Raw genomic sequence first — 18,184 nt, forward strand, 5'->3', positions numbered from 1 at the left:
GGTATTTAAAGACACTGGGAGCAAGAGAAAGATCAAGGACAGCGAGTGGGAAAAGAGAGCTTATAATTATGACATGGTTGAGAAGGTAATACGTATTCTACTACAGTCTTCGCTAAAAAGATTAATGCTGGCCACATATTCTGTGCAATTATTATTAACAACCAGAGGGAGGAACACAAGTCAAAACAGAGAAATAACAGCTTATATCTTATTTGGATTAGGGTTCCCAAGTGTCCAGTTTTCCTCTGAACACCCAGTCAAAAAAGGAACTGTCCCCATCCTGGTGACAGTGAGTGAGTGAGTGAAGGTGGGGCACAGCAAGCAAGAGGGAGGGAGATGGAATGAGCAAAGTGGGTGAGGCCTTTGAGACAGTGGAGCCAGGGTGCTTGATTATACTCAGTCAGAAAGTTGGCCTCCGTAATTTAGATTGATTCAAATCAGCAGGACCTGACACATTCATCCTAACTTACTTAAAGAACTTGCTGAAACAGTTTTAGAACAGTTAGCAATGACCTTTGAGAACTCATGGAGTATGGGAGAGGACCCAGAAGACCGGCTAAGGGAGAACGTAGAACTTATTCTTTAAAAGGGGAACAAAGACGACTCAGGGAATTATAAACCAGTCAACCAGCTTTGATACCCTGGAAGACACTGGGACAAATTAGTAACCAATCAATCTGTAAGCACTAAAGGATAACAGGGTGATAAGGGACAGTAAACATGGACTTGTCAAGAACAAATCAAGAAAAACCAACTTAATTTTCTTTTTTGGCAGATCTATCAGCCTCGTAGAAGGGGGAAGCAGCATGTGTGATATATCTTTTAGTAAGATTTTTGACATTTGCATAAGGAAACTAAGGAAAAGTGACATAAACTAAATTATTATAAAGTGGGTGCAAAACTCTTTGAAAGGCAGTACTCAAAGAGTAACTGACAGTGATTCTCTGGAGCCTCACAGGGAAGAGTCCCGGTGTCTGCAGGTATTCAGTAATCCCATTAGTGACTTGGAAAATGCTGTGGAGAGTATGTTTGTACAGTTTGCAGATGACACTGTGCTGGGAGGGGTTGTAAATACTGCAAAGGACAGGCTTAGGATTTCAAATGTCCTTGACAAATTGGAGGAAATTGGTTTGAAATCCACAGAAAATGGCAAAAAGGAAAGAAAAACCCAAATACACAATTACATGGGGGAATAACTGGCTAGCAAGTGGTATTGCTGAAAACAAACTGTGAATTATAGTGGATCACAAACTGAGTATAAATCAACAATACGATGCAGTTGCAAAAAAAAAAAAAATAGATACAGGTTGTATCTCCCTGGTTCAGTGCCTTTGGGACCTGAATGAGGGAATTTGATGGGCTAGGGGAGGTCAGACCCCCCAGGATTTCCTGAGCAGGCCACAAGCCCAGTGGCTGGTCTCCTCTCCAGCCTCTGCATGCTCCCTACCCCCAGGCTCTGCTCTTGGTGGAGTCCCCACCCTCAGACGGCCTCCCTGGGGGGCTCTGCTCCTGGCCTTCAAACTCTACTCAGCTGGGTGTCTCAGGTCCAGACACCCTCTGGTCCAGCAATGTCTGTGGTCCATTCCTGGACCAGAGAGTATCAGATCAGAGATTTTCAACCTGTATCTTTATCTGGTATATTAACGGGGTGTTGCATGTAAGACACAACAGATGATTTAGCTGCTATAATCATCACTGGTGAGCCTCAGCTGGAGGATCATATCCCATTCTGGGCATTACGTGTGAGGAAACCTGTGGACAAATTGGAGAAAATCCAGAGGAAAGCAGCAAAAATAATAAAACCTTTAGAAAACCTGACCTATAAGGAAAGAATAATACAAATACTGGCCATGTTTACTTTTGAAAAAAGATGGGGGTGGGGAGCAAGGAGGGTGCCTGAAAACTGTCTTCAGTTCTGTTAAGGGCTCTTATGAACAAAAAGGGGATCAACTGTTCTCTGTGCCACTGAAGGTAGGACAAGAACTAAGGGGATTACTCTGCAAGAAAGGAGATTTCTGTTGGTTATTAGGAAAAACGTTCTAACTATATGGATAGTTACTCCCTGGACCAACTTCCCTAGGGAGGTTCCAAAATCCCCATTCCTGGATTTTAAGAACAGGTTGGATAAATACCTGTCAAGGATGGTCTAGGCTTATTCAGTCCTGCCTCAGTACAGGGAGCTTGACTTGGTGACGACTTAAGCTTCCGTCCAGCCCTATATTTCTATAAGTCTATGCAACTGAATTCAGTGCTGGAAATGGTGACCTTTGTTTGGAGCAGAGCACCGCAGTCTAAGCACTGGCTGGAAAAGCATTTCACCATTGCCTTGACATTTTGGTTTGACCCTAGGTACTCCAAATGTTATGACAGTGGATGGGACCAAGACTAGGACCAGACTGGTGAAACTGATCCCAGGTGTGTCCTACACTGTTAGTATAATCTCAGTCAAAGGATTTGAAGAAAGCGAGCCTATCTCTGGAACTCTGACCACAGGTAATGTCCCAAAGAAATCAGGACCTAGTAATTTTCTTTCCATGTATATTACGTGTCATACAGACAACTTATAAACATCTGAGATGAAAAGGACCAACCAGTCGCATTTTAGCCATTCCCTGATACTGACTAGAGGATTTCTTTCTTTATTGGTTTATTATTCTTTGTGTTTGTTTTACAGATGAGTCTAGAGACTTTAACTGTGATCAGGGCCCCATTCTAGTAAGCACTGTACTAATGCGTGTGAGAGAGACTCTGTCTCAGACAGCTGAAACCAACAAAACAGAAAGGAAGTATTATTTGCCCCATTTTGCAGATGGGGAACTACGGCACAGATTAATTAACTTGGCTCCAGTCAGACAGAGTAAGGGGTAGAAGAAGCAATTGTTCTCTAATATCCTGAATCCCAGCTCAGTACCAGAAAACCATCCTTCCTCTCATCCTCCCATTGTCTGGACTAGTTTCAAGTAACTCACAGATACTGTTTCCCCACAACCCTTTTGAAAACCTCCTGCAGTCTGGTTGGCCCATCATTCTCCTGGGTTTGTATAGGTACTGAGCATAAGGAGGAATGGGCAGTGCACTCAGCACCGGAGGTCAGGTCATACTTTGCATCCCCGCCCAGCCTTGGGAATAATTAATGCTCCCCATGCTGAGAGACAAGAAAAGGAGGGAAGATCAATCCCCTCAAGAAAGAAAAACAGAGACTGTGAATGCTTGGAAAACGGGAAGTGATCAGGAATAGTCAACCAAGGGCAAGTCATGCCTGACAAACCTAATCAGATCCTATGATGAGATAATTGGCTCTGTGGACATGGGGAAGTCAATGGATGTGCTAAACCTTGACTTTAGCAAAGCTTTTGATACAGTCTCCCACAATGTTCTTGCCAGCAAGTTAAGGAAGTATGGATTGGATACAGGGACAATAAAGTGCATAGAAAGTTGGCTAGATGGTCAGGCCCAGTAGGTAGTGCTCAGTGTCTGGTTGGCAGTTAGTTTCAAGTGGAGTGCCCTAGTCAGTTCTAGGACCAGTATGGTTCAGCATCTTTATTAATAACTTGGATGAGGGGATGGATTGCACCCTCAGCAAATTTGTAGATGACACTAAGCTCAGGGGAGAGATAGATACACTGGAGGGTAGTGATAGGGTCCAGGGAGACCTAGACAAATTGGAGGATTGTGCCAAAAGAAATCTGATGAGGTTCAACAAGGACAAGGGCAGAGTCCTGAAGTTGGGATAGAAGAATCCCAAGCACTGTTACAAGCTGAGGACTGAATGGCTAAGTAGCGCTGCACTAGAAAAGGACCTGTGGATTACAGTGGATGATGGGCTGGATATGAGTCAACAGTGTGGCCTTGTAGCCAAGAAGGCTAATGGCATATTGGGGTGCATTAGAAGGAACATTTCCAGAAGGTCTAGAGGAGTGATTATTCATCACTATTCCGCACTGGTCGGGTCACATCTGGAGTACTGCATACAGTTCTGGACACCCCCCCAGCACAGGAAGGATGTAGATGCAATTGAAACGGTCCAGTGGCAGGCAATGAAAATTATTAGGTGGCTGGAGCACATGATGTACAAGGAGAGGCTGAGGGATTTGAGTGTATTTAGTTTGCAGAAGAGAAGGGTGAGGGGCAATGTGTTAACAGCCTTCAGCTTCCTGAGGAGTGTTCCCAAGAGGATGGAGAGAGACTGTTCTCAGTAGTGAGGGATGGCAGAACAAGGAGCAATGGTCTCAAGTTACAGTGGGGGAAGTCTAGGTTGGATATTAGGAAAAAAACTATTTCATTAGGAGGGTGGTGAAGCACTGGAATGTGTTACCAGGGAGGTGGTGGAATCTTCATCCCTAGAGAATCTACATCTCTTCCTTATTTCAAGCCCCAACTTGACAAAGTCCCAGCTGGGATGATTTAGTTAAGGTTGGCCCTGATTTGGGCAGGGGGCTGGACTTGATGACATCCTGAGGTCTCTTCCAGCCCTAGGATTCTAGAATTCAAAACAGTTATGACTGGAAGTGCATAGAGGATTGTGATGGCCATGGGTTGCTGTCAGTTCAATTCTTTCCACAGCCCCAAGAACCTGTCTGGAACCAAGAGCATTAGGGAGGGAAATGTATCAAGTCTGAAAGAGGCCACAAGATGGACGAAGTCAGCAGTGTAATCCAAGAGCCTGTAGAACTGAGACCTTGAATATAATTAGTTATCACTGCCAACATCTTAGAATGTGTATTAATATGCTAGCACAATGAACTCTCTCTGCAGCAATGACATTCTGTGAAGCACAACATCTTTCTAGTATCCCCTGTCCCCTGCATTCCAAAGAGGCCCACACAACAGCAGCAGTGCATGCACAGTTTGTGTCCTAAGCCTAGTACAGCACATTAGCTTAACACGTGTAACCCTTAACGTGTATAATTCTCCCACTGTGCTATTGTCTATCCCTTCAGCTCTGGACACCCCATCAGGCCTAGTAGCAGTGAATATCACAGACTCTGAAGCATTGGCAATCTGGCAGCCAGCGATTGCCACAGTGGACAATTACATCATCTCCTACATTGCTGAAGATGGTAAGAAATGTCAATGGGGAATGTTTGAGCTTGACCACAGGGCAGTCAAGAGAGTGGTGCTCAAGACTGGATGGGTTGACTGAAAGGACTAAAAGATTGAATTTGAGTGGGAATGGCTGGCTAGGAGTCTGTTACAACAGACTCAGTTAAGCAAGTTGTCAGCCTCTAGTCTAGATGTTGAGCAGCCACAGAGCGATATCTGTTTTATCTTTGAGGTGAAGAAAACATACTTTCATTTTCAACATGTACAGCAGTGGTGCTCACCCTTCGTGTGTGGAATGGACTGTTGCGTGATCAATTTACTTGCACCTTTGGGCTACGTCTACACGTGCAGCCAACATCGAAATAGCTTATTTCGATGTTGCGACATCGAAATAGGCTATTTCGATGAATAACGTCTACACGTCCTCCAGGGCCAGCAACGTCGATGTTCAACTTCGACGTTGCTCAGCCCAACATCGAAATAGGCGCAGCGAGGGAACGTCTACACGCCAAAGTAGCACACATCGAAATAAGGGAGCCAGGCACAGCTGCAGACAGGGTCACGGGGCGGACTCAACAGCAAGTCGCTCCCTTAAAGGGCCCCTCCCAGACACACTTTCATTAAACAGTGCAAGATACACAGAGCCAACAACTAGTTGCAGACCCTGTATATGCAGCACGGACCCCCAGCTGCAGCAGCAGCAGCCAGAAGCCCTGGGCTAAGGGCTGCTGCCCACGGTGACCACAGAGCCCCGCAAGGGCTGGAGAGAGAGTATCTCTCAACCCCCCAGCTGATGGCCGCCATGGAGGACCCCGCTATTTCGATGTTGCGGGACGCGGATCGTCTACACGTCCCTACTTCGATGTTGAACGTCGAAGTAGGGTGCTATTCCCATCCCCTCATGGGGTTAGCGACTTCGACGTCTCGCCGCCTAACGTCGATTTCAACTTCGAAATAGCGCCCAACACATGTAGACGTGACGGGCGCTATTTCGAAGTTACTGCCGCTACTTCGAAGTAGCGTGCATGTGTAGACGCAGCTTTGGTGTGGGTTGAAGGCAGTGAATCCCCTCACTCACCATTAATGTTTATTTCATCCTGAAACACCTCAGAAAAATGGGTTTTCTTCCAATGAATGATCAGCTGTTAGGGCAGGATGTGATCATTCGAATGGAGGGCTGGTTTGAAGCCTCCATCTGAGGTATCATTAGCAGTGGATGTCCTGACCTCTAGTGGCCAATAAATGAAAGTTATCTCCCATCTTTTTCTGTGTTTGCTGTGTAGAGCCAGAAGTTACTCAGATGGTGTCTGGGAACACTGTGGAATATGACCTTAATGGCCTCCTTCCTGCAACTGAATATACCCTGCGGCTATATGCAATAAAGGGACCCCAGAAGAGTGAGACAGTCTTCACCAAATTCACTACAGGTGCAGTGTCAACCCTACCCCAGCACTGCGGCCTCGTGTAGTGCCGTGAGGTTATGCTGTAAGGTTATGCTTACGGTATCTTGTTTCCTTCAGGTTTGGATGCGCCAAGAGATTTAAGTGCCATTGAGGTTCAGTCAGAAACAGCGGTCCTGTCATGGAAACCTCCACGTGGGTCTCTCACTGGCTATCTCCTTATTTATGAGTCTGTCGATGGCAAAGTCAAGGTACTGCACTTGGATCTTTAATCCATTTAACCTGAGTTGGGAGCCATGCTTGTAGACAGCAGGGCCAACAACCACTGTGAGTGCAGAGGCAAGGTGTATGGGGCTCAGCCTTGAGCAGGAGGGGCAGGGCCAAGGGCAGTCATCCCTTAGAGCCTCCTGGAGTATGGTACCCCCCAGCCCTTAGAAGTCACACTGAATGGCAGTGAGGCTCCTGCAATGTTTTAAAGGGACCTGGAGCTTCCAGCTGCTGCCATTGCTACTGCGGCATCTGTGGTGATTAGGAGCTCTGGGCCCCCTTTGAAACACTGGGCCCCTGTGCATTTGTCCACTTTGCACCTCCCTGTTGGTGGCCCTGCTTGTAGAGCTGCTCAAAAACACCAGTCTATGGGATGTAATCACACATCTGAGTGCTTTCCTGAATCAGAGCCTATAAGGTAAACTTAGCTGCAGCCTGAATAACATATAGACTACCTTCCCTCTGCAATAAGGAAAAGAATAACACAGCAGCAGCTGCCTTCCCCTAGCCAATGTCTATGGTATAAAGACAAAAGGCAAACAAGTCTAAAAGTAACTAGTGACTTTGGGTGTTCAACCTGAGCCATTTTTAAAGACCCAATTTTCAGACAGTGGGTGTTTAGTATTTTCTCAAAATCAGGCCTTTTCAAAGTATTTCAAGATGGATGTCCAAATTGTCACATTTGGAAATTTAGGCCACTAGCACCCATAAATAAATCCCAAAGGACAACCCCGCTTAATTTTTGATAAGCTTTGCCCCTGAAGCAGTACATAAAATGCATATATAATCCACATTAATGTCTCATACTATGGCTTGCTTTTAAGACCCACTAGTTAAATATTATAATATTAAACATTCATTTCCAAGCAGCCATTCTCATATTACTAATGGATGGCGGCATGGTAAAAATCTGATAGGCATAAAAAATTTCACAGTAAATCCTTTAAATGGTTAAAAAAATACCATCAATCATTTACATAAAATCAGAAAAAAGTAAAATATGTAACAGCTGCCGTCCATATGTTTGTTCATTTCAGAGTTTCTCTAGGATTTATTCTCTCTCAACAGGAAGTCATCCTGGATCCTGAGGCAACTTTCTACAGCCTGTCTGAGCTCAGCCCATCCACCCAGTACACAGTGAAACTGCAGGCACTGAACAGAGATCTGAAGAGCAAGATAATCCAGACAGTTTTCACAACAAGTAAGGTCTTTGCTCAGGCTGAGGGGTTGAAATTATCCACAATTTTCCTTTGTTAGGACCAAATTGAGCTTTGGAGTAGGCAGATGCAGCGCCCGTTGAGCAGTGAAGCCCCAGCATCATGGACTATCGGCTCCGCTTAGGACCCTGGGCATCTTGATTGGCTAGCCTCTGTATAAAAGGCCTGAGTGAGGCTCCCTGCACCAGATAACCTCCACTCCAGCTAACAGCCCCATTCACTGCCCTGACACAGGAAGATGGAATTCAGCTAGTCACACTCCACCAAGTATGAGTGCAGAGGCTGCTATAATGCTCTCAGGTTGTCCATCTAGCTTCCCTGTGAATGGGGGCCAGCCTCACCACCAACTCCACCAGCCCCACAGGGGCCATACTGGCCATATCAGCTTAAGCACGCCTGGATTCCTGCCACCCACCATCCCTGCAAGCTCTGCAGCCCACCAGCAACGTGATCCAGGTCACTGGTCCTGGAGGCTGTGCTGCTGCTCTGCGTCCTGCCACTGGCCTTGGTTTATGCAGTCGCCTCCAGGTGCGGCTAGGTTGCCAACTCTCCTGGACTCGGCAGACTGGATGCTATTTGTATGACCCCAGCCTAGGGGCGGGGACAGGAGTTCAAAAAGGTTGAGGGGGGACACAGCTCAGCACATCTCCCCCAAAATTAGCCCCAGTGCTACTGCATTCCATACTCAGAGCTACCCACACAAAGCTTGATCCTGTCCATTGAGGAGTGACTTCCAGTCCTGCTGAGTTTGGCCCTCAGCGCTTAATCCCTGGACTAGACTCTCCCCTTCCTTCTGTCTTTCCCACTGAGCTCCTGGAGTTTTCATCCTTCTGTCCCAGAGTGTTCGTTCTGATCCTTCAGTGTGCTGAATGCTATAATGGATCGGGTACTCTGACAGCCACGCCGGCACCGACGCAGCTGACAGTCAGCTCTCCTACTGAGGGCAGGGAAAATACAGGGATTATGGAATTCTGCTTTTTCAAATGCTTGCCTCTGACTTCTGCCATCTTTCCTGACATCCGGCCAAATGGCTTATACAATGTTGAATAAACTCACGGGGCCCTGGATCTGCTTGCAGCCAACTAAAGAGTCTGGACCTTGTTCAGGCAGACAAACATGCTTAATGTTAAGTACATGCTTGAGTACGGTTACCATATTTGACCTTTCAAAAAACAGGGCACCCCTGAGAGGGAGGGTGTATCAGAATCTAGCAACTCATGTTGTATTAATGTACTACATATACCAGGGGTCAGCAACTCCCACCATGGGTGCCTGAGTTACATTTTCACAGCTGACTTTGAGACTAAATGGTGATAAAAGTAGAAATTCACCTATTTTATCTTTACAGAACATCACTTGATAACAACTGTTGCAGTTATTTCCAAGGAATATGCCGTACTCAATAGCACTTTCAGTCATTTCAAGTATCTCAAGAAAATGCCCCAAACGTACATGTTTTAATAGTAGTGAAGACTTTGGTGTTGAGGAATTGTATTGCATCTATGCCAGTATGTAGTCCAAAGGAAATGCACCACTGTTGTTTTTCACATACCTTGTTTTGTAAAAACTTTGCCTTACATTTCTTATTGAACAAATCCAGATTTCTTTCACTGTGTTATACTCTCCATGTCACAGATGCAGATCATTCCAGGTGCAGTTTTGTCCTGCAGGGAGTTGCAGACAAAATTTCACTTAAATATTTAACTTTGCAAGTAGGTAGGCGAAAAAAGCAGTTAATTGTGCCTTCAACACCACAGTCATAGACAGGAGGCCTAGCTTTAATAATCTGTCCCTAAATATTTCCTTATTTGATTTTTTTTAAGAAATCAATTATCCATCTATAGATATAGACATACAGTATAAAATTAAATTCTGAGGTGCAATCCAAATCAGTGAGGGGCTGTGTCACCACGTACTCCACAGCTTCTGGTGCTTCACAATGCTTTGCTGTTGTAGCTCCCAACCTGGAACACACTTGTCCAGCGATCAACACTGAAGTGATTGATCCCCCAGAATCAATTTAGTAGGTCTAATAATCATCTTAATCAACTGCTGATTGATCTCTTGTTGACTCTATTACTCCACCACAATGAGAATTGTAATGGAAATTAATAGGGGAATTTCTCATGCACCCCTTGCAGTGGAGACCCCACAGCAACTCCACCTAAGGTACATCAGCTCCAGGTATGCTATTCATATAGCTGGAGTTGTGTACCTTTAGGTTGACATTGCCCCATAGTGTAGACTTGCCCTCAGTATCTGTATTGCTCCTGCAGCTCTGACTCCAGCAGCCCATCAGCCACACTCCAGTCACAGTCTAGCTTCCAGCAGCATTGGTTACTACTTGCTATATGACCCCAACATATTCCTAGCCCTGAATTTTCCCAGAAATGTGTGTTCTGTACTGTCCTGCTTCTCCTGGACAATTCAGATATTAGAGCTCCATTGCCACTGTAAAGGTTCTACAGCTTGCTACTTTAACTGGAGTAATCAAACAGTTCTATTTAAACTCAACACTGGATTGGTTTGGCTTAAAAAGGTAAAAGTTTATTATCACAAGAAGGTAAGATTTTATGTGAATTAAACTATTAGGTAAAAAAGTCAGAAATGATTACAAGAGATGTAAAGAGGAACACATTTTCTAGTGCCTAAAACTTAACAAGCTAGACTTGGAGTTCAAGGTAAAATCTTTACCTTGTACTTTTCAGCAATATGGCTGACCAAGTTCTCGGGTCAGGATCATCCCTCAGAGTCACAGGGCTGGTTCCTTTGTCTTCTCGGATGAAAGACAGATGAATTGGAGAGTTTTTTTCCTATAACTTTTATAACCCAGTCTCCCTTTGAAATGCATGTTCTTGAAATGTCTCAGGGGGTAGCTGTGCTAGTGTTTCAGCAAAAACAACAAGGAGTCTTGTGGTACTTGAAGACTAACAAATGTAGTAGGGTGTTAGGGTACAAGTTTTCGTGAGATACAACTCACGTCCTCAGATGCTGAAGAAAAAACAGGATACAGAGATGAGAGTGTGACATCAGTGCTACTAGCATCAGAGTGGAGACGAGAAGGTGGAGAACCTGAACTGGAAACTACCCACTGTAATTGAATACTGCTCCAGATGTCTGCTTAGACCTTGGTTCACAGTGTCAAATTTGCATATGAATTCCAGCTCAGCAGTTTCTCTTTGCAATTTGTTTCAATTTTTTTTTATTTGCCTGAGAAGGTCAACTTATAAATTCATATGCAAATTTGACACTGTGAACCAATGCCATTGACCAGCTGTAAGCAGGCCCACTGATGGGGGTGAGGTGGCGGGCAAAAAGGGCAGTAGAAACAGATGCTGGAACTCTGTTTCCCTTTGACTTGTTGCAGCAGCCCTGCTGCGTCATTGTATGTGGCTGTGAAGGGAGGTCCAGCATTGTGGTCCAGGCAGTGCTGAGGTCCAAATCCCATAGGTCCCTCCCCTTCTACCCTTGGCCCCTCCCCTTCCAGGGAGTGGAGCCAGCTCCCCCTGTCCATCCATCTCATCCCCCACCACCACCTACACACTTTGCCTAAGGCCAGGCAGCAGCTTTCAGCACCACTAGTTATAGGACATTGGGCAAGTCGTCTAAATTCTCTGATTTAATTTCTATTATCTGTATACTAAGGAGATTAATGTTTAAGGCACCACAATGCTACAAGGATTCATTACTTAATGAGCACATTGAAAAAGGAAAATGCTACATAACTACAAATGCCAATAGTTTTTCGTACAGATCTGTGGACAGTCAAGTTTATTTTCCATCCCAAATTTTCAAACCCATGAACCAATGAGCTATTAGTTCATTCTTACCAGGATCACTTCTAAATTAAAGAGATTTATTTGTCGTCTTATCAGAAAGAACTCACAAATTAATGACCTAAATATCAGCAAGATGCATTTCTTTCTCAATGGTTTACCATGCGCTGTTCCGTTTTTTTTGTTTTATTTTTTTGTGTGCAGTTGGAGCTCTCTATCCTTACCCTAGAGACTGCTCCCAAGCTCTGCTGAATGGAGAAAGTGCCTCTGGACTTTACACCATTTATATGAATGGAGACAAGTCTCAGCCCCTCGAGGTGTACTGTGACATGACCGCTGATGGAGGCGGATGGATTGTGAGTATTCAGCAAGAAGGGATTCAAACCTATATGTTGCTGTTGTCCTGGTAAGGAACATGAGACAGGGCCCAGCCTTAATCAATTAATGCATTTTTCATGGTGTTGCATTAAGACATGGAAATTAACTTTCTAGTTCTAAATCAGGCTGCTGTTGGGGAGGGATTCTAAAGCAGAGGCAGAGCCCTTTCCAAAGCACTGCAGGAGAAATGAGGGCTGAGAAAAATGCATTAGTTCTACAACCAGATGGAGGAGTTGCTAAGCAGGATAGGAAAACCAGAGGCAATAGGAACACCTAGATATATTGGTAACAATCTTTCAGAGCCAGCTGGGACTGAGGATCTGAGGAGAGTCAATGAATGAAGACAAGGTACTTGAGAAATACTGAAGCTCCATGGATATTAGGTTGAGGGATACAGAAGTACTTGGCAATAAGTCTGAGTGATTGAGCTTTAAGGTAATGCAAAGGAAGCAGAAGGCAGGGATTGTAAGGCTGCAGATTACTGAGCGGGCTAGGAGCCAAAGAAGACATTTGGGCCTTGCTTAAAATAAATGTTCAGTGGGTCTGATAAAATCTGTACTAGCTTGGATGACTAATGTTTCTTTGGGATGGTTGGTATGTGCAAGTCATTGGTGTCCAGAAGTCTTTAGTGTGTAAGAGCTGTAACTGTTATAAATCTAAAGCTCCTTGTGTTTTGGGGTTTTAGGTGTTTCTGAGGCGCCACAATGGAAAGGAAAACTTCTACAGGAACTGGAGGACTTATGCTGCTGGGTTTGGGGATCCCAAGGATGAATTCTGGATTGGTACGTGATTACCAACAGCTTTCTGAAACAAAAGAATGAGTCGCTTGTAAACATATTACCAACCACAATACTAACTTCCCTACAGAGGTTCACAGCAGAAAGACGTAACATGTGGTAATACACCATTAAGGGAGGAGATCAAGAGAGAGAGACAATACGGTGGTTCTTTAGTTGTTTATCCATTCATTCATACAGGTCTGGAAAACCTCCACAAAATCACTTCTCAGGGCCAATATGAGCTGCGTGTGGATCTCCAAGACAAGGGTGAGACAGCATACGCAATCTACGACAGGTTTAGCGTGGGAGACTCCAAGAGCCGTTATCGGCTAAAAGTGGATGGATACAGTGGTACAGCAGGTGGGTTAAAGCTAATATTTTTTCAGGCTAGAAATAGGTCATGGGAAGGTGGGGGTGGGGTGGAGGCTTTGCATTTCTCCACATCAGGCTTGAGCTACAATTTCCTACCACTTGGTTCAGAGAAACAGCTTCTGTGCAGAAGCAACGGGAATGTTGTCATGGCAAGTATGTCCTTTAGGAGTGTGAGCTGAACATTTGAAAAGCTCACTTTCCTCTCTGGTTGCATTCCAAGGGCTCTGCTCCTTCAGAAGCCACTTTTTATAACATGCTTATGACAGAATGGGAACAACAGGCCTGGCCTCAGGGCGAGGCGGGCAAGCAGACTGCCTTGGGCCCCATGCCTTCAGGCCCCATGCCTATCAGACGGGCCCTGGTCTCTGCATGCTTCCTTTGGCCCCACCTACCAGTCAGGGCCTGCTGGGCCAGCTCAGGTGAACAAACATATTAAACAGACATACGTCTTGTTTTAGCAGTCCCTACCTCTCATTAATAGGTTTATAATAGCTCATCACAGAACCATTAGTGAAGAATGTGCCCTTAATGTCTGTTATAAGATGCTTGATGATGTTACTGAAGAGTGCTTTCTTCAATTCCATCAAGCATAGGCCCTGCAGCTTTTGCCCAACCCCTACTTTGGCTCCTGTCTTGACAAACGAAGGACCAAAGGATAAATCCGGTGATTTATCCAAAGGATAAATCCGGTGATAAATCACTGCTGCACCACCAGCTAGAGAGGAGATCCCATTCCATTAATAAACCATGTGAAGATTCCCTGGCACTGTCCATTTTCCCTGACCGTGGGCAGTGGACCGGGATTGACCATGAATCATATGAACTGCTGAAATTTACCCCAGAGCAATTTTACACAGAGCTGTAGAAGTAAACATGGAAATCAAATGCACATCTGACAACTGGTGAGATACCAGATCCAAAGGTTTAAATTGCATAGAATAAAATTTGGCGCATGCATTTTTGAGAGGTACATGGAAAAGCAATTGAGTATCAATCATGGCTGAAATTAAAGATCTTTGGAGTTCTTTGTTTCTCCTGACAATGTTATTGACACCTAAATTAGCGTAAGGAATGTCGTACCCTTCTCTGTTGCAGTTGTTTAACAATATAACATTGATTCTAACAAGAGAAACAGTGCATCTTGAGGGCTTGAATCTTGGATTCAGCAAGTGTGCTAAATGAAGGGGTAATCTTATTAAACTACTTAGGTTTCAAATAGATGTTTTGTCACTTTTTGAAATCTACATACCGATCACGTCTTTAGATCAGATGTTCAGCTGATGTAGATCAGCATAGCTCCACTGGCTGCCCTGCATTTTTTGGTGTTTAGTTTTAGCCAAGGTAGACCTGAACCAAATCCCAGATCGGTTCAGAATCTGGATACAGAGAAAAAAAATCACAGTGCAGGTACACATCTCCTTTGTTTATTGGCAAATAGGATTTCAAGTGAAATTCAAGACTGCATTTTCAAAGTGGTCACTGCAAAATTTGGATACACACTGCCAAATTTTTCAGCAGGTACAACCTACATATTTTATGCCCAAATCCTCAGAGTTGCCCCTACCCATTGAATCATTTGTATGCTCAGAATACCAGCCTAGTGAAAACCCTGACGCAGTCTTCTTTGTTTCTCTGGTATAGGTGACTCCATGACCTATCATAATGGACGATCCTTCTCCACCTTTGACAAGGACAATGATGCTGCCATCACAAACTGTGCATTGTCCTACAAAGGTGCTTTCTGGTACAAGAATTGTCACCGAGCCAATCTGATGGGCAGATATGGAGACAACAGCCATAGTCAGGTGAGTCTGCCATTTGAAAGTAATGTCACGTAAAGATCCACAAGGCGTTGGAATGTAGGATCAGCTATACCAAATCAAGCCACTGCTTTGTTCATTCTGTTAGTGAGTTTCTTATTCTGGCCAACAGACATCGTTTCAGAGAGACAGGAGAAACCCCATCATTAAACTGAATGAATCATGGAAATAGTAGGAGACAAGCCCACCAACAGTGGGGAGGCAAAAGGGGCAGTTACCTCAAGCCGCAGTAATTCAAAAGGGCTCCACACAATGCCACTTTTGTGGTAGCAGTTGAGCCTTGAGCCTCAGACTCTTTAAATTGCCACTTGAGTGCCACATGGCATGCTCCAAAAAGCTCTCAGGGCTGGTGGGGTGGAGAGGCCAGTGCGTCATGTTCTGCGTGGTGCTGAAGGCTGGCTGCCCCCAGCCCTGCCCCTTCTGGCTGAGGCCCTGCCCCTTCTGGGAGCACAGCTGCCCGTCTCTACCTTGCCTAATGGCCTAAAAAATCTGTCAGCCCCCACTGGGTGGTCATGGGGTTTGGAGATATTAAATCACATTCACCAACTGAGATTCACAATTCAAACATTCTCAACTTTTTTTTGCTCAATCTTCCTAGAGAGTTCATGTGAACGGTTGGGGCTGGGGCTTTTATCACTTCAAATACAGGTTCTCATGTTTTTATTAAAAAAAAAAAAAAGCATTCTGTTGGAAATCAAGTAAACAGTTTTGGAGTGACAGTTCTGGGGAGAGCTAACTTTTACCCCAGCTCAAATCTCTTTCAGCCAAGCCACATCCAGCAGAGCTTGGTAAAAGGAATGGGACAGGAATATTAGCTTTCGGGGATCTTAAAGCTACTACAGCTTCATTAATTCCACACCAGGAGGTGCTCTTAGGGACAAAACTTATGGGGAACCCAGTGCTATTCCATTCATAGATGATTCCTGTTGGAATTGGAACAAGGGACCCAGTAAATTCTTTGCCAACCTTTAAGCTGAGGTTGGATATCTCTTTCTAAGAAAGATGCCTTAATTCAACCACTAATTGCTGGGACTAATGCAGGAATCACTCCATGAAATTCTATAGTCTGGGCTGTCTGGGTTAGATGAGGTGATCATAATGGTCTTTTCTAGCTTTGACATATATGATTCTATGATACAGCAAAAAAATAAATATGGCAACCTTTCTTTTGTGAAATTCAGAATAAGACAAGACATACGCAATCAGCATTACCTAGTTGATAGCGATATGGACTGGGATTCAGGACATCTAACTTCTGTTCTTGGATTTGTTGCTGGCTTGATGATGTGACCCTGGGCAAGCCATTTCATCTCTCATACATCTCTTTCCCGACCTATAGAGTATTTTGAGCTCTCTGTCTGAAAAGAGCAATATAAGAGCAAAATTTGAATTTGAATATTATGCCAATATAAGGTCATGTTGCTTGTATGTTTTTGCAGGGTGTTAACTGGTTCCACTGGAAGGGCCATGAATACTCTATCCAGTTTGCAGAAATGAAGTTGAGACCCTCCAGCTTCCGAAATCTAGAAGGGAGACGAAAGAGAGCATAAAATCCAGAGATGGAGGAAAGTTTGGGAAGCAGGGCCAGGGTAATGGGAGGGTTTTCTGGGATAACTTTGAGAAGGGGGATAAGGCAGCTGGTAATCTTACTAAAGCATCAGTGATGCTAGACCTAACTAGGGCTCCTTCTACAGTCAGTGACCAGCCTTAAGCAGACCGCTTTTGTTGCCCATGGTTAATGCCCTTCACACCAAAGACGACAATCTCAAGGGTTCGTTTTTTTTTTTTATAGAATTTGGGAGGGGTTTTTTTTTCTCAGAGAGGTTCCATGAAAACATTCTTCCGTGGTCTCTTGGGCAGCTCCAGGGAGGGGCGAGGGAATAGGCTGTGCATTGGTTGTTTGAGAGCCAGCCGCCATTTTTTACACACACAAATTTGCATTATTATTATTATTATTATTATTATTATTGTTTGAAATTCTTTTGGTCATTGGGCAGCTTATTTTAATATATATAACATGTATTGCAAAGAAAGATGAGGAAGAAAGAAGCACAGTTTAAACCATGAGCAAAATCTTAACTGTATTAACAAAATAATAATAATAATAATAAACACCATTTTGTCATCTTTTTAAAGGACCCAGCTTTCCAAAACACAGCAGGACAGTGTCTGATTGTATTTTTTTTAAATAAAAGCACAATTACTTTTAAATAAACCTCTCCATTTTCTTCCTGCATCAAGTTTATGCACGTCCAGGGTATATTTCCTTAAGCAGGGTAGTAAAGAAGACTGAGCATGATCACAATGGTAAATTTATTCAGAAAGCACACTCCCTTTGTCAGTGTGTCAGTGTTTGGGTGTAAGTATTCTGGTGGACTCATTGCAATGGAATGCTCATGAAGGTTTTTAGAGGGTGTTCCTTTTTTCCTATCCAGAAGCACATTTGTTGTACCATGTCTAAGTGTAACTGACTGACTCTTGCTTTCAACTAGGTGGGAATTGCTAACATAAGAAAACAAGCAAAATGCAAAGTTGGGATTAGCTACCATATGGTGATTCTGAACAGATATGTAAATAAAGGGCTCTTTTTAAAAAAAAACAAAAAACAAAAACAAACAAACCGTGAATGAAGCCTCTGCATAGTTCCTTTGGACCATACTCTTTGATAAAAGGCAATAAAAGATCTTTTGTGTTAAGCCCTGGAGTCTGTTCCTTACTTTGCTCTCCCCATGCTCCTCACTTGTGGGCATCTGTCTGTTCCTCTACCATCTCTGGTATTGTGGCTTGGAAAGAAGATGCTCACTCTGTGAGCACATCTGTTGCAGCAGGGACATAGTGCTGCTGGCCAACGTTGCTGTGCTTTGTTGCTACATCTTCATGCAAGAGCGAAAATCTATCATTGTTTTATTCCCTTCTCCCTGAATACCTGCATGTAGTTTAGAGAAGAGAAGAGTGAGAGGGGACATGATAGCAGTTTTCAAGTACTTAAAAGAGGGTTACAAAGAGGATGGAGCAAAATTGTTCTCCTTGGTCTCTAAGGATAGAAAAAGAAGCAATTGGCTTAAACTTAAGAGAAGTTTAGTTTGGACATCAGGAAAAATTTCCTGTCAGGCTGGTTAAACACTGGAATAA

At 44.1% G+C, this 18,184-nt stretch overlaps 1 protein-coding gene across 13 annotated transcripts in view; it reads left to right on the forward strand.

The window, feature by feature from the left end:
- The window catches only part of TNC (tenascin C), a 103,771-nt gene extending 86,023 nt beyond the window's left edge, over window positions 1-17,748 (forward strand). For all 13 annotated transcript variants that reach the window (XM_075015810.1, XM_075015811.1, XM_075015815.1 and 10 more), the window contains 10 exons: window positions 2,350-2,493; window positions 4,941-5,060; window positions 6,327-6,470; window positions 6,564-6,694; window positions 7,779-7,911; window positions 11,908-12,059; window positions 12,767-12,863; window positions 13,059-13,220; window positions 14,874-15,037; window positions 16,492-17,748. In XM_075015810.1, the coding sequence (XP_074871911.1) occupies window positions 2,350-2,493; window positions 4,941-5,060; window positions 6,327-6,470; window positions 6,564-6,694; window positions 7,779-7,911; window positions 11,908-12,059; window positions 12,767-12,863; window positions 13,059-13,220; window positions 14,874-15,037; window positions 16,492-16,602 (1,358 nt within the window). In that variant the 3' untranslated portion in view covers window positions 16,603-17,748. The remainder of the gene's footprint in view (window positions 1-2,349; window positions 2,494-4,940; window positions 5,061-6,326; window positions 6,471-6,563; window positions 6,695-7,778; window positions 7,912-11,907; window positions 12,060-12,766; window positions 12,864-13,058; window positions 13,221-14,873; window positions 15,038-16,491) is intronic.
- Window positions 17,749-18,184: the final 436 nt, after the last annotated feature.

The sequence above is a fragment of the Carettochelys insculpta genome, chromosome 21 (assembly GCF_033958435.1).
Source record: "Carettochelys insculpta isolate YL-2023 chromosome 21, ASM3395843v1, whole genome shotgun sequence".
NCBI lineage: Eukaryota > Metazoa > Chordata > Testudines > Carettochelyidae > Carettochelys > Carettochelys insculpta.